The sequence below is a fragment of the Oncorhynchus keta genome, chromosome 27 (genome assembly GCF_023373465.1).
Source record: "Oncorhynchus keta strain PuntledgeMale-10-30-2019 chromosome 27, Oket_V2, whole genome shotgun sequence".
Lineage (NCBI taxonomy): Eukaryota > Metazoa > Chordata > Actinopteri > Salmoniformes > Salmonidae > Oncorhynchus > Oncorhynchus keta.
The window spans coordinates 13,684,074-13,703,860 of record NC_068447.1 but is presented as its reverse complement, the minus strand read 5'-3'; the positions used below and the strand labels follow the sequence as shown (position 1 = coordinate 13,703,860).

The 19,787-nt window shown below is 44.2% G+C and overlaps 1 protein-coding gene across 4 annotated transcripts in view; it reads left to right on the top strand.

Moving 5' to 3' along the window:
• The first annotated feature begins 6,876 nt into the window (after positions 1-6,876).
• kcnd1 (potassium voltage-gated channel, Shal-related subfamily, member 1) overlaps positions 6,877-19,787 on the top strand; it is a 140,626-nt gene continuing 127,715 nt past the window's right edge. For all 4 annotated transcript variants that reach the window (XM_052481714.1, XM_052481715.1, XM_052481716.1 and 1 more), the window contains exons 1-2: positions 6,877-7,049; positions 10,160-12,072. In XM_052481714.1, coding sequence (XP_052337674.1) covers positions 10,958-12,072 — 1,115 coding nt within the window. In that variant the 5' untranslated portion in view covers positions 6,877-7,049; positions 10,160-10,957. The remainder of the gene's footprint in view (positions 7,050-10,159; positions 12,073-19,787) is intronic.

Here is a 19,787-nt window from a genome sequence, read left to right as displayed (position 1 = left end):
GCAGTTAGAGACTAGCCATCAGACAGCTACAGGGACAGGTAGAGACTAGCCATCAGACAGCTACAGGGACAGGTAGAGACTAGACATCAGACAGCTACAGGGACAGGTAGAGACTAGACATCAGACCGCTACAGAGGCAGTTAGAGACTAGCCATCAGACAGCTACAGGGACAGGTAGAGACTAGCCATCAGACAGCTACAGGGGCAGGTAGAGACTAGACATCAGACAGCTACAGGGACAGGTAGAGACTAGACATCAGACAGCTACAGAGGCAGTTAGAGACTAGCCATCAGACAGCTACAGGGACAGGTAGAGACTAGCCGACCGACAGCTACAGGGACAGGTAGAGACTAGACATCAGACAGCGACAGAGGCAGTTAGAGACTAGCCATCAGACAGCTACAGGGACAGGTAGAGACTGGCCAATGAGCTCCTCTTTTCTCCATCATCATTCCTTATCCACTTTTTTAAAATTCACTTCAACAGTTTTCTCCATCCCATTGTTTCCACTCTGCACAGGACTGCACTGAGATTGCTGAAATATTAATATATAATAATAATATATGCCATTTAGCAGACGCTTTTATCCAAAGCGACTTACAGTCATGTGTGCATACATTCTACGTATGGGTGGTCCCGGGAATCGAACCCACTACCCTGGCATTACAAGCGCCATGCTCTACCAACTGAGCTACAAGATAATACAGACTGAAGAAGCAGCATATGAAATTTTACTTCAATGAAAAGCCCTCCCTTTAATTATTGTGTCACTACTTCACTGATTGGAATAGAGAAACTCTTCCTTTAACTAACTGCCATGATTGCCATTAATATTAGTTTTAGCAGTGAGTCTTTATGCAGCCTCAATCACTATCAAGTCATTCACCTTAATGCAATTCAGCCATCTTCCTTCGACGAAGTGCCTCTGCCGTGCTTTCCCTCTCTCTGTAGTTAAATGTATCTGTTGTGTTTGTATTCACTATTGAAGGCAGGGATATCGACCCCCTATAAATCAATACCTAACACAGTGAAGAATCCATGTTGGTGTCTTGGGGCCATTCTTATAGTATTTCAGTCACAATTACCTAGTTTAGTTTAGTTTATTTGATCATTTAAAACAAGGTACACATACAAATTACACACTTGATTAATACTCATTGAGGATAATCACAAAGAAGTATACAATTTACATCCGTTTTGGTCCTCATGCCCCAAAGAACACATTTCCACCACTTAATTAGACCAGGAGAGTCACATGTACTCTGTAATGGCTGTGCTATCATTGAAAATAAACATAAAAATAGAAACAGAGAATCCACAAAATAGTTAATCAGCTCCAGATCCTTTCCAGTGACGGTTTCAAAGGCAAACAGATCCATATCTGATTGCTGTGCAGTTCAATACCTCACAAGCTTCCTACAGGTACATATGACCGATCATTACGTGTGTACTCTTCTCATATTCTGAGAATGTCGTATAATGTGACTTTTTGTACGGTGTGCATTATATATATATTATTATATATATATCCAGTATATATATTTTATTTGCATTTTATTGATGTTAACAGAATCAAGTCCCATTATTGTTGCAGAATTAACCAATATTTCAGTACAGTTGCATTAAATGGTGATCCCATTCACACACGTGGGATTGTGCTGTATGTTTGTTTCGGTCAATGGTCATTGGCTAGTTGTAAATGGCAGGTTGAATGAATGTCAGAGTGCTGAATGCAGCTTTTGCCCACATTAATAATTCAAGTGAGGGAATAGAATGACCACAGCTTGTGTTTGTAATACTGTTTCTTCATGTTCTTATTAGGATGCTGTTGATCCTATATGTTCCTCCTCAGGCTGTGTCTGTGAACGTTGTAACCTTTTCTCTTCAGCCATTCATTTGTCTAATTCAAAATGTTGTCCAAGCACAGTATCCAGGTAGGATATAGTGAGAGCTATTTGAACATGAATTTTGTATTTGTAAGTGTTAGGACAAACATGACACCACATAACTTTATTTTAACAGTGAAGACATTGAGAAATTGGTCTCGTTTTCAAAGGTGCCCTGTATGATAAGACATAAATATACACATTATATAATAATATATATACAGTTAATGTTGTAAATGACTATTGTAGCTGGAAACGGCAGATTTTTTATGGAATATCTACAAAGACGTACAGAGGCCCATTATGAGCAGCCATCACTCCTGTGTTCCAATGGCACGTTGTGTTAGCTAATCCAAGTTTATCATTTTAAAAGGCTAATTGATCATTTTAAAACCCTTTTGCAATGATGTTAGCACAGTTGAAAACTGTTGTTCTGATTAAATATGCAATAAAACGGGCCTTCTTTAGACTAGTTGAATATCTGGAGCATCAGCATTTGTGGGTTCGATTACAGGCTCAAGATGGCCAGAAGCAAATAACTTTCTTCTGAAAATCGTCCGTCTATTATTGTTCTGGGAAATGAAGGTTATTCCATGCAAGAAATTGCCAAGAAACTGAATATCTCGTACAAGGCTGTGTACTACTCCCTTCACAGAACAGCGCAAACTGTCTCTAACCAGAATAGAAAAAGGAGTGGGAGGCCCTGGTGCACAACTGAGAAAGAGGACGAGTACATTAGAATGTCTAGTTTGAGAAACAGACGCCTCACAAGTCCTCAACTGGTAGCTTCATTAAATAGTACCTGCAAAACACCAGTCTCAACGTCAAGTGAAGAGATGACTACGAGATGACTTGCCCATCTTAATCTTTTCGTTTTATTGGCCAGTCTGAGATATGGCTTTTCCTTTGCAACTCTGGACTAGAAGGCCAGCATCCCGGAGTTGCCTCTTCACTGTTGACGTTGAGACTGGTGACCCTTTGCTATGAGACTCGAAATTGAGCTCAGGTGCATCCTGTTTCCATTGATCATCCTTGAGATGTTTCTACAACTTGATTGTAGTCCACCTGTGCTAAATTCAATTGATTGGACATGCTTTCAAAAGGCACACACCTGTCTATATAAGGTCCCACAGTTGGCAGTGCATGTCAGAGCAAAAACCAAGCCATGAGGAATTGTCCATAGAGCTCCAAGACAGGATTGTGTCGAGGCACAGATCTGGGGAAGGGGACCTACTAATGTCTGCTGCATTGAAGGTTCCCAAGAACACAGTGGCCTCCATAATTCTTAAATGGAAGAAGTTTGGAACCAGCAAGACTTTTCCTAGAGCTGGCCACCCAGCCAAACTGAGCAATCGAGGGAGAAGGGCCTTGGCCAGGGACGTGACCAAGAACTCGGTGGTCACTCTGACAGAGCTCCAGAGTTCCTCTGTGGAGATGCGAGAACCTTCCAGAAGAACAACCATCTCTGTAGTACTCCACCAATCAGGCCTTTATGGTACAGTGGCCAGACAGAAGCCACTCCTCAGTAAAATGCACATGACAACCCACTTGGAGTTTGCCAAAAGGCAGCTAAAGACTCTCAGACGATGAGAAACAAGATTCTCTGGTCTGATGAAACCAAGATTGAACTCTTTGGCCTGAATGAAAAGCGTCACATCTCGAGGAAACCTGGCACTATCCCTACGGTGAAGCATGGTGGTGGTAGCATAATGCTTTGGGGATGTTTTTCAGTGGCAGGGACTGGGAGACTAGTCAGGATCGAGGGAAAGATGAACGGAGCAAAGTACAAAGAGATCCTGTATGAAAACCTGCTCCAGAACGCTCAGGACCTCTGACTGGGGTGAAGGTTCACCCTCCAACAGGACAAAGACCCTAGGCACACAGCCAAGACAATGCAGGAGTGGCTTAGGGACAAGTCTGAATGTCCTTGAGTGGCCCAGCCAGAGCCCAGACTTGAACCCGGTCGAACATCTCTGAAGAGACGTGAAAATAGCTGTGCAGCGACGCGCCCCGTCACAGAGCATGAGAGGATCTGCAGAGAAAAATGGGAAGAACTTCCCAAATACAGGTTTGCCAAGCTTGTAGCGTCATATCCAAGAAGACTCTAGGCTGTAATCGCTGCCAAATGTCCTTCACCAAAGTACTGAGTGAAGGGTCTGAATACTTACACTACCAGTCAAAAGTTTTAGAACGCCTACTCATTCAAGGGTTTTTCTTTATTTTGATTATTTTCTACATTGTAGAATAATAGTGAAGAGATCAAAACTATGAAATAACACATATGGAATCATGTAGTAACCAGAAAAGTGTTAAACAAATCAAAATATATTTTATATTTGACATTCTTCAAATAGCCACTTTTTTCCATAATGACAGCTTTTCTTAAACTTTTGACAACTTAAAAAATATATATACATTTGCAAAAATGTATAAGAACTTGCTGATGCTTTGTCATTATGGTGTATTATGTGTAGATTGATGAGGGGGGGAAACCAATTGAATCCATTTTTGAATAAGGCTGTAATGTAACAAAATGTGGAAAGTCAAGTCAATTGGTCTGAATACTTTCCGGATGTACTGTATACACACACATTAAAATAAAAAACACAGTCATGGGAAGCACAAATACAACATCACAAATCATCCAGAAAAACGGTTACATTCCTCTACAAATAAGTCCCCAAAGTTCTGACCTTCGTTTCTTTTTTTATGTCTTTGTGTTAGGTTGGTCAGGGCGTGAGTTGGGGTGAGTTGGGGTGGGTTGTCTATGTTCTTTTTCTAGGTTATATTTTCTACGTGTTTGGCCTAGTATGGTTCTCAATCAGAGGCATGTGTCGTTCGTTGTCTCTGATTGAGAACCATACTTAGGTAGCCTTTTCCCACCTGTGTTTTGGTGGGTGATTATTTTTGTGTCAGTGTTTGTTCCACACGGGACTGTGTCGGTTTTCATTTATTTCTCTTGTTCCTTTTGTTTTCTGTGTCCAGTGATATTTCATTAAAATATATTATGGACACATACCACGCTGCGTTTTGGTCCTCTTCTCCTTCACCAGACAAACAAAACGTTACACCCAATCAATGCTTTATATTGCCTGAAAGGCACCAGAACATCAAGATTAAATGTTTTTTTTACAATTTTATTCCATCAATATGGTGCATTAAAACTAAAAGCAGATTTACCTAGCTCGGTGGAGACCCTAGGATCCTCAAACCTGTGAATGTGTTAGACAATCAGGTGTCTATACTTCAACAGAAAAGTTAGATAAGACAGAAGTTTATGAAGTAGGGCCTTGTAAGCAAAAGGGGAGTAATGTAGAGATCTGTGGGTCTTTAGCGAAGTCCAGCCAACCTTTTGATATAGGATACAGTGGTGAATTTCAAAACTGTCACCTGTAAATAAAAAACAAAGGGCACTATGGTAGATGTCATACAACATTTAAGAGTAGTAGCAGATTCACTTTAATAAATAATATCACCATAATCAAGAACAGATAAAAACGGTTGACTGAATAACCTGCTTTCTACTGCTAAGAGAGAGGCACGTTTTGTTTTTGAAGAAAAAGCTAGTTTTAAATCTTAGCTTCTTAACCAGCTTATCTAAATGTTTTTTAAATGTCAAATCCATATCAATCCAAATACCTAAGTATTTATATGCAGGAACACTTTGATTTGGAGAACCATCTAATGAGTGAACATGTAGTTCATCTGAAACATTCTTACGAGAGTTTAAAAACATCATGTATTCCGTTTTTCCCGTAAAGCGGGCAAAGTTTTAAATCAGCAAGGAATTCCTGCATAGCTATAAAATCTGAGTGTAGTTTTGACACAGCCAAATCAACAGTCTGGGCAACAGCATACATAATAGTATCATCCACATATATAGATTAAGTTTCACATTTTTAACAGATTGACCAATAGTTTTTATATTAATAGTGAAGAAAACTGGTCCCAAAATTGACCCCTGTGGTACACCTTTAAGTACATCAAGAAATTCAGACGTAACCCCATCAATCATGATGGCCTGAGTTCTGTCACTAAGATAATCATTAAAACATGAACAGGAGTCAGACCTCAGGCCTATCAAGGACAACTTGTTCAATAAAATAGCATGATCAACAGTATAAAAAGCTTTTGACAAGTCCACAAACAAAGCAGCACATTTCCTTTGAGTGTCTAAGATTTATAACAACTAAAGTGGTAGCTGTAATAGTGCTGTGCCCAGGCCAAATTCCTGATTGGTTTACATTCAAAATTAATTTCTCAGATACATCAACTAAGGATTCAGGAATCTTAGCTAGACAAGGAAGCCTTGAAATGGGGCGATAATGATTAAGATCATTACTATTCCCAACCTTACGGAGCCGCCCTGTCTTGTCTTCTTCTTCTCTGGCTAGGTATTAAAGCTTAAACACGGCCTGAAATTCCACTCCTATTGCTTTCTAATCAAGCTGCCCTATAAATACTGTAGGAAAACAAAATCTTTAGGAATGGGTCGAGACTGAGTATAAAATATGAAGTGTATTCCCCCAGTAAAACTGCTGAGTCAAACTTCATTAGCTATGGTGCATTCAAAAACACTCTGAACAGTCTGTAGACTTTTGGTATATCAAATAACATTATCTTTGTTTCCTATCAGCCTAATGGCGGCAGGTAGTCTAGTGGTCAAGGGTGTTAGGCCAGTAAATGAAAGGTTGCTGGTTTGAATCCCTGAGCTGACGAGGTGACAAAACATGTTCGATGTGCCCTCGAGCAAGGCACTTAACCCTAATTGCTCCTGTAAGTCGCTCTGGATAAGAGCGTCTGCTAAATTACTTAACTGTACATGTATTCTGTTCTGTGTTTTTCATTGGTTATGGAGGTGAGTATGTGTGATCGGAGAGAGGGAGAGCACAATAGAGAGGGTGGGGGGGAGGGTTGAGCAAGCAAATGAGAGGTAGAGTTGGAGAGAGTGAGAGCAAGCGGAGTCACAGTGCTGAGTGAGAGGAGAGAGTGGAGCTAAGGCAAAGCATGAGAATCACTCCCCCACTATCTGGTGTGCGATATGGTTCCATTCCAGGAGAGGGGCTTGTTCATGCCTGTTTTTAAATCTCCTATTGCCTTTGCTTTCTCTTTTCTGATACATTGGACCCTTCATCCTACATTGTCTTCAGCTGTAATGCATGGTAAGTAGCTATGATCTTCATTTCTCCAGATACATCGCTAGACATTTAAAAGCCTTAATAGTAATGGAACAGACACATAACTTCAAGAGTGATTCAGATGTATGTTATTCAGATGCACATAACATACTCTACAATACATATTTTATTTATTTATTCATCCTTACCTGAATTTAAGTGCTCGTCTAACAATACTTTAGTTAAAATTATGCCTTTTCCTTAGGGATATTTCATATTTAATTTTCATTTGACTGAGTGGCCATGTTGTTGTAAGCAACAACATGAGGAGCACATTAACATGAGGAGCAAATTAACATGAGGAGCACATCAACATGAGGAGCACAGTAACATGAGGAGCACATCAACATGAGGAGCACAGTAACATGAGGAGCACATCAACATGAGGAGCACAGTAACATGAGGAGCACAGATTGCTCTGTTTTTGTTTACTCTAGTAGCTGTTTTGGATCTAATTCCTGTCCACTGCAGCAGGAATGCTGTCTTATAGTGTCTTATTGATTTTTGATTGGGGGAACATCTTGTACACAGTTATGCTTCTGGGTTGGGTCACCTGTCTGTTGGTTAGGGACGGGTCTGTTGGTTAGAGATGGGTTAGTTGGTTAGAGGGACGAGTCTGTTGGTTAGAGTGACGGGTCTGTTGGTTAGAGATGGGTCTGTTGGTTAGGGACGGGTCTGTTGGTTAGAGATGGGTCTGTTGGTTAGAGGGACTCTGTTGGTTAGAGGGACGGGTCTGTTGGTTAGAGATGGGTCTGTTGGTTAGGGACGGGTCTGTTGGTTAGGGACGGGTCTGTTGGTTAGAGGGACGGGTCTGTTGGTTAGAGATGGGTCTGTTGGTTAGGGACGGGTCTGTTGGTTAGAGGGACAGGTCTGTTGGTTAGAGATGGGTTAGTTGGTTAGAGGGACGGGTCTGTTGGTTAGAGGGGTTACGATGGTCTGTTGGTTAGAATGATGGGTCTGTTGGTTAGAGGGGTCTGTTGGTTACGGGTCTGTTGGTTAGAGGGACGGGTCTGTTGGTTAGAAGGATGGGTCTGTTGGTTAGAGGGACGGGTCTGTTGGTTAGAGTGACGGGTCTGTTGATTAGAAGGACGGGTCTGTTGGTTAGGGACGGGTCTGTTGGTTAGAGACAGGTCTGTTGGTTAGAGGGACGGGTCTGTTGGTTAGAGGGATGGGTCTGTTGGTTAGAAGGATGGGTCTGTTGGTTAGAGGGACGGGTCTGTTGGTTAGAATGACGGGTCTGTTGGTTAGAGGATGGGTCTGTTGGTTAGGGACGGGTCTGTTGGTTAGAGACAGGTCTGTTGGTTAGAGGGACGGGTCTGTTGGTTAGAGACGGGTCTGTTGGTTAGAGACAGGTCTGTTGGTTAGAGGGACGGGTCTGTTGGTTAGGGACGGGTCTGTTGGTTAGGGACGGGTCTGTTGGTTAGGGACGGGTCTGTTGGTTAGAGGGACGGGTCTGTTGGTTAGAGGGACGGGTCTGTTGGTTTGAATGACGGGTCTGTTGGTTAGAGTGACGGGTCTGTTGGTTAGGGACGGGTCTGTTGGTTAGAGGGGTTTGTTTGTTGGAGACGGGTCTGTTGGTTAGAGGGACGGGTCTGTTGGTTAGAGGGACGGGTCTGTTGGTTAGAGGGACGGGTCTGTTGGTTAGAATGTGACGGGTCTGTTGGTTAGAGTGACGGGTCTGTTGGTTAGAGACAGGTCTGTTGGTTAGAGTGACGGGTCTGTTGGTTAGAGTGACGGGTCTGTTGGTTAGAGACAGGTCTGTTGGTTAGAGTGACGGGTCTGTTGGTTAGAATGACGGGTCTGTTGGTTAGGGACGGGTCTGTTGGTTAGAGGGACGGGTCTGTTGGTTAGAGGGACGGGTCTGTTGGTTAGAATGACGGGTCTGTTGGTTAGAGTGACGGGTCTGTTGGTTAGAGGGACGGGTCTGTTGGTTAGAGGGACGGGTCTGTTGGTTAGAGGGACGGGTCTGTTGGTTAGAGGGACGGGTCTGTTGGTTAGATACAGGTCTGTTGGTCAGAAGGACGGGTCTGTTGGTTAGGGACGGGTCTGTTGGTTAGAGGGACGGGTCTGTTGGTTAGAGGGATGGGTCTGTTGGTTAGAGGGACGGGTCTGTTGGTTAGAGGGACGGGTCTGTTGGTTAGAGGGACGGGTCTGTTGGTTAGAGGGACGGGTCTGTTGGTTAGAGTGACGGGTCTGTTGGTTAGAGTGACGGGTCTGTTGGTTAGAGACAGGTCTGTTGGTTAGAGTGTTGGTTAGAGGGTCTGTTGGTTAGAATGACGGGTCTGTTGGTTAGGGACGGGTCTGTTGGTTAGAGTGACGGGTCTGTTGGTTAGAGGGACGGGTCTGTTGGTTAGAAGGACGGGTCTGTTGGTTAGGGACGGGTCTGTTGGTTAGAGGGACGGGTCTGTTGGTTAGAGGGACAGGTCTGTTGGTTAGAATGACGGGTCTGTTGGTTAGGGACGGGTCTGTTGGTTTGAGGGACGGGTCTGTTGGTTAGAGGGATGGGTCTGTTGGTTAGAGACGGGTCTGTTGGTTAGAGACGGGTCTGGGTACACTCCAACTCCCTCACAAGGCAGACGAGATGTTTCATGGATACACCCTAACACCTCTCTTGTTTAGAAGAGTGACATTTAAGTTCAAAACAAAATATAGTAATTGAATCTCGGGATTTAATTGTAACCTTTTTTATATTGAAATTCAATTCAGCATTATTTATGCTATGACACATTGAAAGCATAATCCCCTTGTGGATTGATACTGAAGAGGTACAGTTGTGTGGTTGATGCATAATGTGTTTAAAGATCAAAGGGGCACAGTGCTTATTTGGGTTGAGGCTCTGTACAGATTGACAAAATGGACATTTAAGTATAAGGATTGTTTTTATATTGGTACAACTGTTTGGTCTGGGTTCTAAATACCATTCAAACGTGGTCAACTTCAAAGTTTCCTTTGTGAGGAACCTCTTTGTTTTGTATTTTTATGCTCAGACTTTTAAGCAGTTCACCCAAGCTGTGACACAAATAGATGTAGCATACCGTGCCTTTACAGCCTGTGCTGCTCAATATCTAAGTTGTGTGTGTTGTGTGTCTTGACAGGTATAAAAAAGGGACCACCATACAAGGGGTAGAAACGCCTAAGACTCTAACTTTTCCATTCAGAAGGCCTCTCAGACATCGGAGAAATCCAGTACACTTAAGGTTTGGTTGTGCATTTGAGAGAGAGGGATAGAGAAACTAAGGGACAAAGGGAGCCATCCCATAATCAAAGTTGGAGAGCAACACTGCAAGGGAGAGAAAAAAAAGCAAGAGAAAAATGTGTCTATCTTGCATCTTCGGGGAACATCATCACAATTTAATAGGAATTTGAAAACCACAGCACTGCAACCAATCTGTCTTCTGAGAGAGGCGAGGCAGCAAGCAAAGGCCGGAGACTTCAACCACTAGTTCTCTGGAAGTCTGTTTAAACACGACTGAAAAGCCATATACAGTATTGTTCTACAATATCACTGTGCTATTACTTAGATGAGAGGTCAATAGTCTGACGTTTTATGGATCAGAGTAAGTTTTCCTGAACTATTCCAATGGCCTGACCTTTGTTCAGCCCACAACTGCCGTGACCCTTTTCTTTGACAATGAAAACACTGTCATCTCTCTCCCGGCATCACTTCTCCCTCTCCTGTTGAAACTGATGCACAAACAAATTGACAGACTGGGAATGGAGGCAAGCCAATCTGGTTGTTGAGGCCTTCAGTTCAGACGGATGATTAGATTGGATATACCTATCGTTTTCCTTCTGATCAGAGAAGACCCAGAAATAACCATCAAGTACCTAGAGACTCTCTGTACCATTACTCAACATCCCGTTTACTCCTGAAACATAAGCTACTAAACAAAATGGCTGCTGGGGTTGCAACATGGATGCCCTTTGCTCGGGCAGCAGCCGTGGGCTGGCTACCACTGGCCCAACAGACCATGCCCAAGCCTCCTGTGGACAAAACAAGTCGCAGTGATGAGATCCTGTTTGTTAATGTGAGTGGACTACGCTTCCAGACATGGAAGAACACATTGGACCGTTATCCGGACACCCTTCTAGGCAGCTCAGAAAAGGAGTTTTTCTACAATGAGGAAACTCAGGAATATTTCTTTGACAGGGATCCAGAGATGTTTCGCCATATTCTCAACTTTTTTAGAACAGGCAAGCTACACTATCCCCGACATGAATGCATTCAGGCCTTTGAGGAGGAGCTGGCTTTCTATGGCATAATACCTGAGATCATAGGTGACTGCTGTATGGAGGAGTACCGGGATCGTAAGAAGGAGAACCAGGAGCGTTTGGCTGAGGACACAGAGGCAGAGAATGCCGGAGACGCTCCCCTGCCCCCAGACGCCACGTTACGTGATAAGCTGTGGAGGGCCTTCGAGAACCCTCACACCTCCACCATGGCCCTGGTGTTCTACTACGTCACCGGCTTCTTCATCGCCGTGTCTGTTATTGCCAACGTTGTGGAAACGGTTCCCTGTCGACCACTCAAAGGGAGTATAAAGGACCTGCCGTGTGGTGAGAAGTTTTCTGTGGCCTTCTCCTGTTTGGACACGGCCTGTGTGCTTATTTTCTCCTGCGAGTACCTCATGAGGCTGTATGCTGCCCCCAGCCGCTGTGATTTTGCACGTTCGGTGATGAGCGTGATTGACGTGGTGGCCATCTTGCCCTTCTACATCGGCCTTGTCATGCCCGAGAACGAAGAAGTCAGCGGGGCCTTTGTTACCCTGCGAGTCTTCCGGGTATTCCGAATCTTCAAGTTCTCCCGCCACTCTCAGGGCCTGCGCATCCTAGGCTGCACTCTGCAGGCCTGCGCCTCGGAGCTGGGCTTCCTCCTCTTCTCTCTCACCATGGCTGTCATCATCTTCGCCACCGTCATGTTCTATGCTGAGAAAGGCACCAAGGGAACCACGTTTTCCAGCATCCCCGCCTCCTTCTGGTACACCATTGTCACCATGACAACACTAGGGTAAGTGTTTGGATGTTGTTATACTACTTAACCTTTATATACTGCAAGAGCATCATCACCAGTTCCATATCGACTTCTACTACCCACACACTGTTGCATAGGCCTCCGAATATTTTACTTTGCTGCTCTGAATATGAAATGGGTGGGATTATTCTCAGTAGAATCAATCGAGAAATGTCTTGGACTGTGAATGAGTAATTTTATAGCGCCAATCCCTTGTCGTCACCTCAGTGCTACACTGCTCTCAGGTGTCACACTCTCAAACACTCTTCCTGCAGGTGTGTTATGAATGGGGGCGTAATGGGTTGTGTGCTGTGAATGGGAAATTAATGGGGTTCAGAAGAATTGACAGCCCACTCCAGGCACTTGATGTAAACGACCAGGGTTTAACAATAATGATTGTAGTTTGCATTTGAGATTGAGTAGTAAAAAAATTCTGCAGCATGTTTTATTTTACATAAGGTTTATCATTATGTAATAATAGTACTCTGGGCTGTAGATAAGATACTGAATGTTGTATTACAGTTCCCCAATGTGGGGAACCTGTCACTTCATTTCATTTAGTTTGCAAACATGTAACCATTGCTAATGAATGCGGATTTTAACATATTAAAATACTACAAAAAATATTTTTGTAAATAAGAGCAGCGTTTGGCAGATGAGTATAATGCTGGGGTGGAGGGGAATGAAATATGTGGAGTGAGTGCAGGAAAATAGATATTTAAGGGACCTCAGATGAGCTGCATGCTGTTTCAAACGGTCCTTCATCAGACTACCACTGCAGCAGAGAGAACATGTTGTTTTGGTGATTGAGGACTCATCTGTTGGATTATTTCAAGTGTGGCTGGGCCACAGCAACGACAGTACCCCAGTGAGCCGTGGTCCTCGCCCTGTCCTCACCCAGGCCTCTTCAATACACCCAATTTTCAACCTTTCACCCGGCTTGTTTTTATGGCAATCCCCCCAGGCCATTAAACTCAAATCAGTATGTGTCCAAGCACTAAATGGGCTCAATTAACGCAGCACATAAGCTTTTACTACTGTCTCCATTTTGCCTGACAAACTTCATCCTCCATTATGATTTCAGCTTCGAACCAATTTGACTCTGAGACTATCAATGTGTTAATATGTAGAGAGATTTAATGTACCGTGACGCCATAAAACTTCATGCAATCTCCTTGATTTCCTCTGTAGAATTACAAAGTCATCCAGTTGTAAAATATCTGTGTTTGCAAATTTCCTGGAATGGATGAGAAACTGAATGTGTGGTTTTGGCCTTTTTAATGTAAAAAGAAAGTAATTTAACGAGGCAAGTCAGTTAAGAACAAATTCTTGTTTACAATGACGGTCTACCCCGGCCAAACGCAGACGATGTTGGGCCAATTGTGCGCCGCCCTATGGGACTCCCAATCACAGCCAGATGTGATACAGCCTGGATTCAAACCAGGGACTGTAGTGAAACCTCTTACATTGAGATGCAGATCATTAGACCGCTATGCCACTCTGGAGCCCATGTAGTGCCTGTAGTGTGGTAACATATATCTGTGTCCATCTTACCACATGTCGAATGACATCATCTAGCGCCGGCTTACAACTGTAGCTTCACCCTTAGCTAGTGATCTAGCAAGAGATGCTTGATGAGCCTCTACTGAAGTGTAGCAACCATGCTATCAACGGAGAAATGGGCTCTGTCAGACGGACTGCTCCAGGTTTCTGGCTATCACCGCTACAACAGCATCTTTCCATTTGATTGATGGAGGTTGGAGGCTGTTTCAGTGTCAGCGTACAAACGATCAGAGCCAATGAGATCAGAGAAGGGAGAGCGAGTTTGGCCTATTGTTTTCCTCACACCAGTGGAGGCTGGTGGGAGGAGCTATAGGAGGACGGGCTCATTGTAATGGCTGGAATGGAGTAAATGGAACAGTCACACATGTGGTTTACATGTTTGTGTTTGATTCCATTTATTCCATTCCAGCCATTACAGTGAGCCCGTCCTCCTATAACTCCTCCTGCCAACCTCCCCTGCGTGATACATGTATGTGTGATGTCAGGTGACCTGTTTTGACCTGGGTTTCTGCTATTGTGTGGAGGCTGCCTGAGAGTATGATGTAACAATGTTGGGCTTTCCTCGGCAGTGACATGTTTCTGCTTTTCAAGAATTGATTAACAGTTCAATGTCAGTCAATAGCAGGCCGGCGTTAAAGGCCCAGTGCAGTGTTTAATGTACACTGCACTGGGTGTGTCCACTGCACTGGGTATGTCCACTGCACTGGGTGTGTCCACTGCACTGTCCACTGCACTGGGTATGTCCACTGCACTGGGTGCGTCCACTGCACTGGGTGTGTCCACTGCACTGAGTGTACAAAACATTTGGAACACCTTTTGCCCTCATAACAGCCTCAATTCGTCTGGGCATGGACCCTACAAGGTGTCTGGGCATGGACCCTACAAGGTGTCTGGGCATGGACCCTACAAGGTGTCTGGGCATGGACCCTACAAGGTGTCTGGGCATGGACCCTACAAGGTGTCTGGGCATGGACCCTACAAGGTGTCAAATGTTGATTCCAATGATTCCCACAGTTGTGTCAAGTTGGCTGGATGTCCTTTGGGTGGTGGACCATTCTTGATACACATGGGAAACTGTTGCGCGTGAAAGACCCAGCAGCGTTGCAGTTCTTGACACAGTCAAACAAGTGCTCCAGGCACCTACTACCATAACCCGTTCAAAGGCACTTAAATCTTTTGTCTTTTGTCTTTTGTCTTGCTCATTCACCCTCTGAATGGCACACATACACAATCCATGTCTCACTTGTCTCGAGGCTTGAAAGTCCTTCTTTCACCCGTCTCCTCCCCTTCATCTACACTGTTTGAAGTGGATTTAACAAGTGACATCAATAAGGGATCATAGCTTTCACCTGGATTCACCTTGTTAGTCTTGGAGCGTGTGTGTAGAGTGCTGGTGTTCTTAATGTTTAGTCCACTCTGTGTATTTTCACACATTGAGGTTGGAATAATACTATGAAATTGAAAATGATAAAGCCCTTTTAGTGTAAGAGCTGTTTGAAAAGACCACCTGAAATTACTGCCTGTTTTGGTGGAATGAAGTTTTGTCCTGCCTGGTGACATCACCATTAATAAGAAAGAGAGTTCCTAACGTCTCTGCCATAATGAGCTAGTTTTCAGTTTCTCCTCCCCACTCTGACCACTCCTAGACGGTCCTCGCTAAATTCTTGCGTGAGAAATTGCTCTCTGCTAAGAAAGCTATTTTAAACTTTAAAAAAACACATTTTAATTTAAAACAATCACAGTAAGGTACTTATTTGTTGCCCAGAAATAATTTGATATATGAGACAAAAACGGCTGCCCTTTTAACCACCATTTCAGATCAAAAGCTTTTCCTAGAGATACTGTGGTTATTCTATGTTATACAGTAAGCTGTTTATTATTGTGCAGTTATACAACAGAAAGAGAAAGTAAAGATACATTCTGGTATTATACTATAGTCTGCCGAGTTCCCAACAACCAGATGTTCCGGTTTTCAGGGGAAACGGACAGAGAGCCTGTGACGTCACGTGACTTCAGCTTTTGGACGTTAAAAAGGTGACACTCCATCTTAACTCCTCCTCCACATTTAGTGGATTGGTTGAGCAGTGCAGAAGAGAACCATTCCATCTTAACTCCTCCTCCACAATTAGTGGATTGGTTGAGCAGTGCAGAAGAGAACCATTCCATCTTAACTCCTCCTCCACATTTAGTGGATTGGTTGAGCAGTGCAGAAGAGAACCATTCCATCTTAACTCCTCCTCCACAATTAGTGGATTGGTTGAGCAGTGCAGAAGAGAACCATTCCATCTTAACTCCTCCTCCACATTTAGTGGATTGGTTGAGCAGTGCAGAAGAGAACCATTCCATCTTAACTCCTCCACATTTAGTGGATTGGTTGAGCAGTGCAGAAAGAGAACCATTCCATCTTAACTCCTCCTCCACATTTAGTGGATTGGTTGAGCAGTGCAGAAGAGAACCTCACCCAACAGTTTTTTTCTTCTCGTCAAGATCAGTATGTAGGGGACCTAGTTCCGGGTGTTTATTTTACGCCTGCTACGTTAGGTTAGCACCTAATTTATCCTCTCAGGTCTGGAGCATGTCCGGGTTATATATACGACACCATCCTCCCAAAATCTCTTTTCCCTGCTCTCTCTTCCCTGCTCTCTCTCTTCCCTGCTCTCTCTTCCCTGCTCTCTCTCTTCCCTGCTCTCTCTTTTCCCTGATGCATAATTCTCCAAAACCCCTTATTCATGCCGTTTCCTCTTGGAATGCTATCATAATTAATCTGAAGAGGAAAAAGGATTTGAAAACTGCAAATCTCACATTCTCATGATAACTGTTACACTATTACAGAACTTATGTTTTCCTTTGATATGTTTTCATTTTCAATAATGATCTTAGATCTTTGATATTGTCAGAGCAGACTGCTTTGAAGTAGCTTGATGTCCTTGAAACTGACCTTATTTTATCTAGATATAGGCGACAGGTAGGTAGCCTAGTGGTTAAGAGAGTTGGGTCAATAACCAAAAGCTTGCTGGATTTACTCCCCTGAGCCGACTAGATGAAAAATCTCACTATGTGCCCCTTTGAGCAAGGCACTTAACCCTAATTTCTCCTGTAAGTTGCTCTAAGAGTGTCAGCTAAATGACTCTAAATGTGAATGTCTAAACATGTACATACAGTATTGGGCTGTAGTAGAATGTGCATACCAAAGAGGAATCAAAGCACATTATCATCCTGCCAAGGTTTGACTTTTTGAGAGTGGATCCGGGAAGAATTATAGACAGATGGAACCGTTCCCTAATAGTGTAAAGAACTGCTACTGCTCACAATAGAGTGGTACACAGTCATTCTTAATGGTAATTAAGCATTGTTTTCTACTGGTATGGTTATACATATTCCTGTAATGTACTCTCTATCTGTTCAGGCTCTGAGTAATGTATCTCTCTGTTCAGGCTAGACTCTGGGTAATGTATTCTCTATCTGTTCAGGCTAGACTCTGGGTAATGTATTCTCTATCTGTTCAGGCTAGACTCTGGGTAATGTATTCTCTATCTGTTCAGGCTAGACTCTGGGTAATGTATTCTCTATCTGTTCAGGCTAAACTCTGGGTAATGTATTCTCTATCTGTTCAGGCTAGACTGTGGGTAATGTATTCTCTATCTGTTCAGACTAGACTCTGGGTAATGTATTCTCAATCTGTTCAGGCTAGACTCTGGGTAATGTATTCTCTATCTGTTCAGGCTAGACTCTGGGTAATGTATTCTCTATCTGTTCAGGCTAGACTCTGGGTAATGTATTCTCTATCTGTTCAGGCTAGGTAAGCTTGGCAGCGTGAGTGAAGGAGGCTTTGTTGCGGAATAGAAAGCCGACTCTTGATTTGATTTTCGATTGGAGATGTTTGATATGAGTCTGGAAGGAGAGTTTGCAGTCTAGCCAGACACCTAGGTACTTATAGATGTCCACATATTCAAGGTCGGAACCATCCAGGGTGGTGATGCTATTCGGGCATGCGGGTGCAGGCAGCGATCGGTTGAAAAGCATGCATTTGGTTTTACTAGCGTTTAAGAGCAGTTGGAGGCTACGGAAGGAGTGTTGTATGGCATTAAAGCTCGTTTGGAGGTTAGATAGCACAGTGTCCAATGACGGGCCGAAAGTATATAGAATGGTGTCGTCTGCGTAGAGGTGGATCAGGGAATCGCCCGCAGCAAGAGCAACATCATTGATATATACAGAGAAAAGAGTCGGCCCGAGAATTGAACCCTGTGGCACCCCCATAGAGACTGCCAGATGACCGGACAGCATGCCCTCCGATTTGACACACTGAACTCTGTCTGCAAAGTAATTGGTGAACCAGGCAAGACAGTCATCCGAAAAACCGAGGCTACTGAGTCTGCCGATAAGAATATGGTGATTGACAGAGTCGAAAGCCTTGGCAAGGTCGATGAAGACGGCTGCACAGTACTGTCTTTTATCGATGGCGGTTATGATATCGTTTAGTACCTTGAGTGTGGCTGAGGTGCACCCGTGACTGGCTCGGAAACCAGATTGCACAGCGGAGAAGGTACGGTGGGATTCGAGATGGTCAGTGACCTGTTTGTTGACTTGGCTTTCAAGACCTTAGATAGGCAGGGCAGAATGGATATAGGTCTGTAACAGTTTGGGTCCAGTGTGTTTCCCCCTTTGAAGAGGGGGATGACTGCGGCAGCTTTCCAATCCTTGGGGATTTCAGACGATATGAAAGAGAGGTTGAACAGGCTGGTAATAGGGGTTGCGACAATGGCGGCGGATAGTTTCAGAAATAGAGGGTCCAGATTGTCAAGCCCAGCTGATTTATACGGGTGCAGGTTTTGCAGCTCTTTCACAACATCTACTATCTGGATTTGGGTAAAGGAGAACCTGGAGAGGCTTGGGCGAGGAGCTGCGGGGGGGGGGCGGAGCTGTTGGCCGAGGTAGGAGTAGCCAGGCGGAAGGCATGGCCAGCCGTTGAGAAATGCTTGTTGAAGTTTTCGATAATCATGGATTTATCGGTGGTGACCGTGTTACCTAGCCTCAGTGCAGTGGGCAGCTGGGAGGAGGTGCTCTTGTTCTCCATGGACTTCACAGTGTCCCAGAACTTTTTGGAGTTGGAGCTACAGGATGCAAACTTCTGCCTGAAGAAGCTGGCCTTAGCTTTCCTGACTGACTGCGTGTATTGGTTCCTGACTTCCCTGAACAGTTGCATATCGCGGGGACTATTCGATGCTATTGCAGTCCGCCACAGGATGTTTTTGTGCTGGTCGAGGGCAGTCAGGTCTGGAGTGAACCAAGGGCTGTATCTGTTCTTAGTTCTGCATTTTTTGAACGGAGCATGCTTATCTAAAATGGTGAGGAAGTTACTTTTAAAGAATGACCAGGCATCCTCAACTGACGGGATGAGGTCAATGTCCTTCCAGGATACTCGGGCCAGGTCGATTAGAAAGGCCTGCTCACAGAAGTGTTTTAGGGAGCGTTTGACAGTGATGAGGGGTGGTCGTTTGACTGCGGCTCCGTAGCGGATACAGGCAATGAGGCAGTGATCGCTGAGATCCTGGTTGAAGACAGCGGAGGTGTATTTGGAGGGCCAGTTGGTCAGGAAGACGTCTATGAGGGTGCCCTTGTTTACAGAGTTAGGGTTGTACCTGGTGGGTTCCTTGATGATTTGTGTGAGATTGAGGGCATCTAGCTTAGATTGTAGGACTGCCGGGGTGTTAAGCATATCCCAGTTTAGGTCACCTAACCGAACAAACTCTGAAGCTAGATGGGGGGCAATCAATTCACAAATGGTGTCCAGGGCACAGCTGGGAGCTGAGGGGGGTCTGTAGCAGGCGGCAACAGTGAGAGACTTATTTCTGGAGAGAGTAATTTTCAAAATGAGTAGTTCGAACGGTTTGGGTATGGACCTGGAAAGTATGACATTACTTTGCAGGCCATCTCTGCAGTAGACTGCAACTCCTCCCCCTTTGGCAGTTCTATCTTGACGGAAGATGTTATAGTTGGGTATGGAAATCTCTGAATTTTTGGTGGCCTTCCTGAGCCAGGATTCAGACACGGCAAGGACATCAGGGTTAGCAGAGTGTGCTAAAGCAGTGAGTAAAACAAACTTAGGGAGGAGGCTTCTGATGTTGACATGCATGAAACCAAGGCTTTTT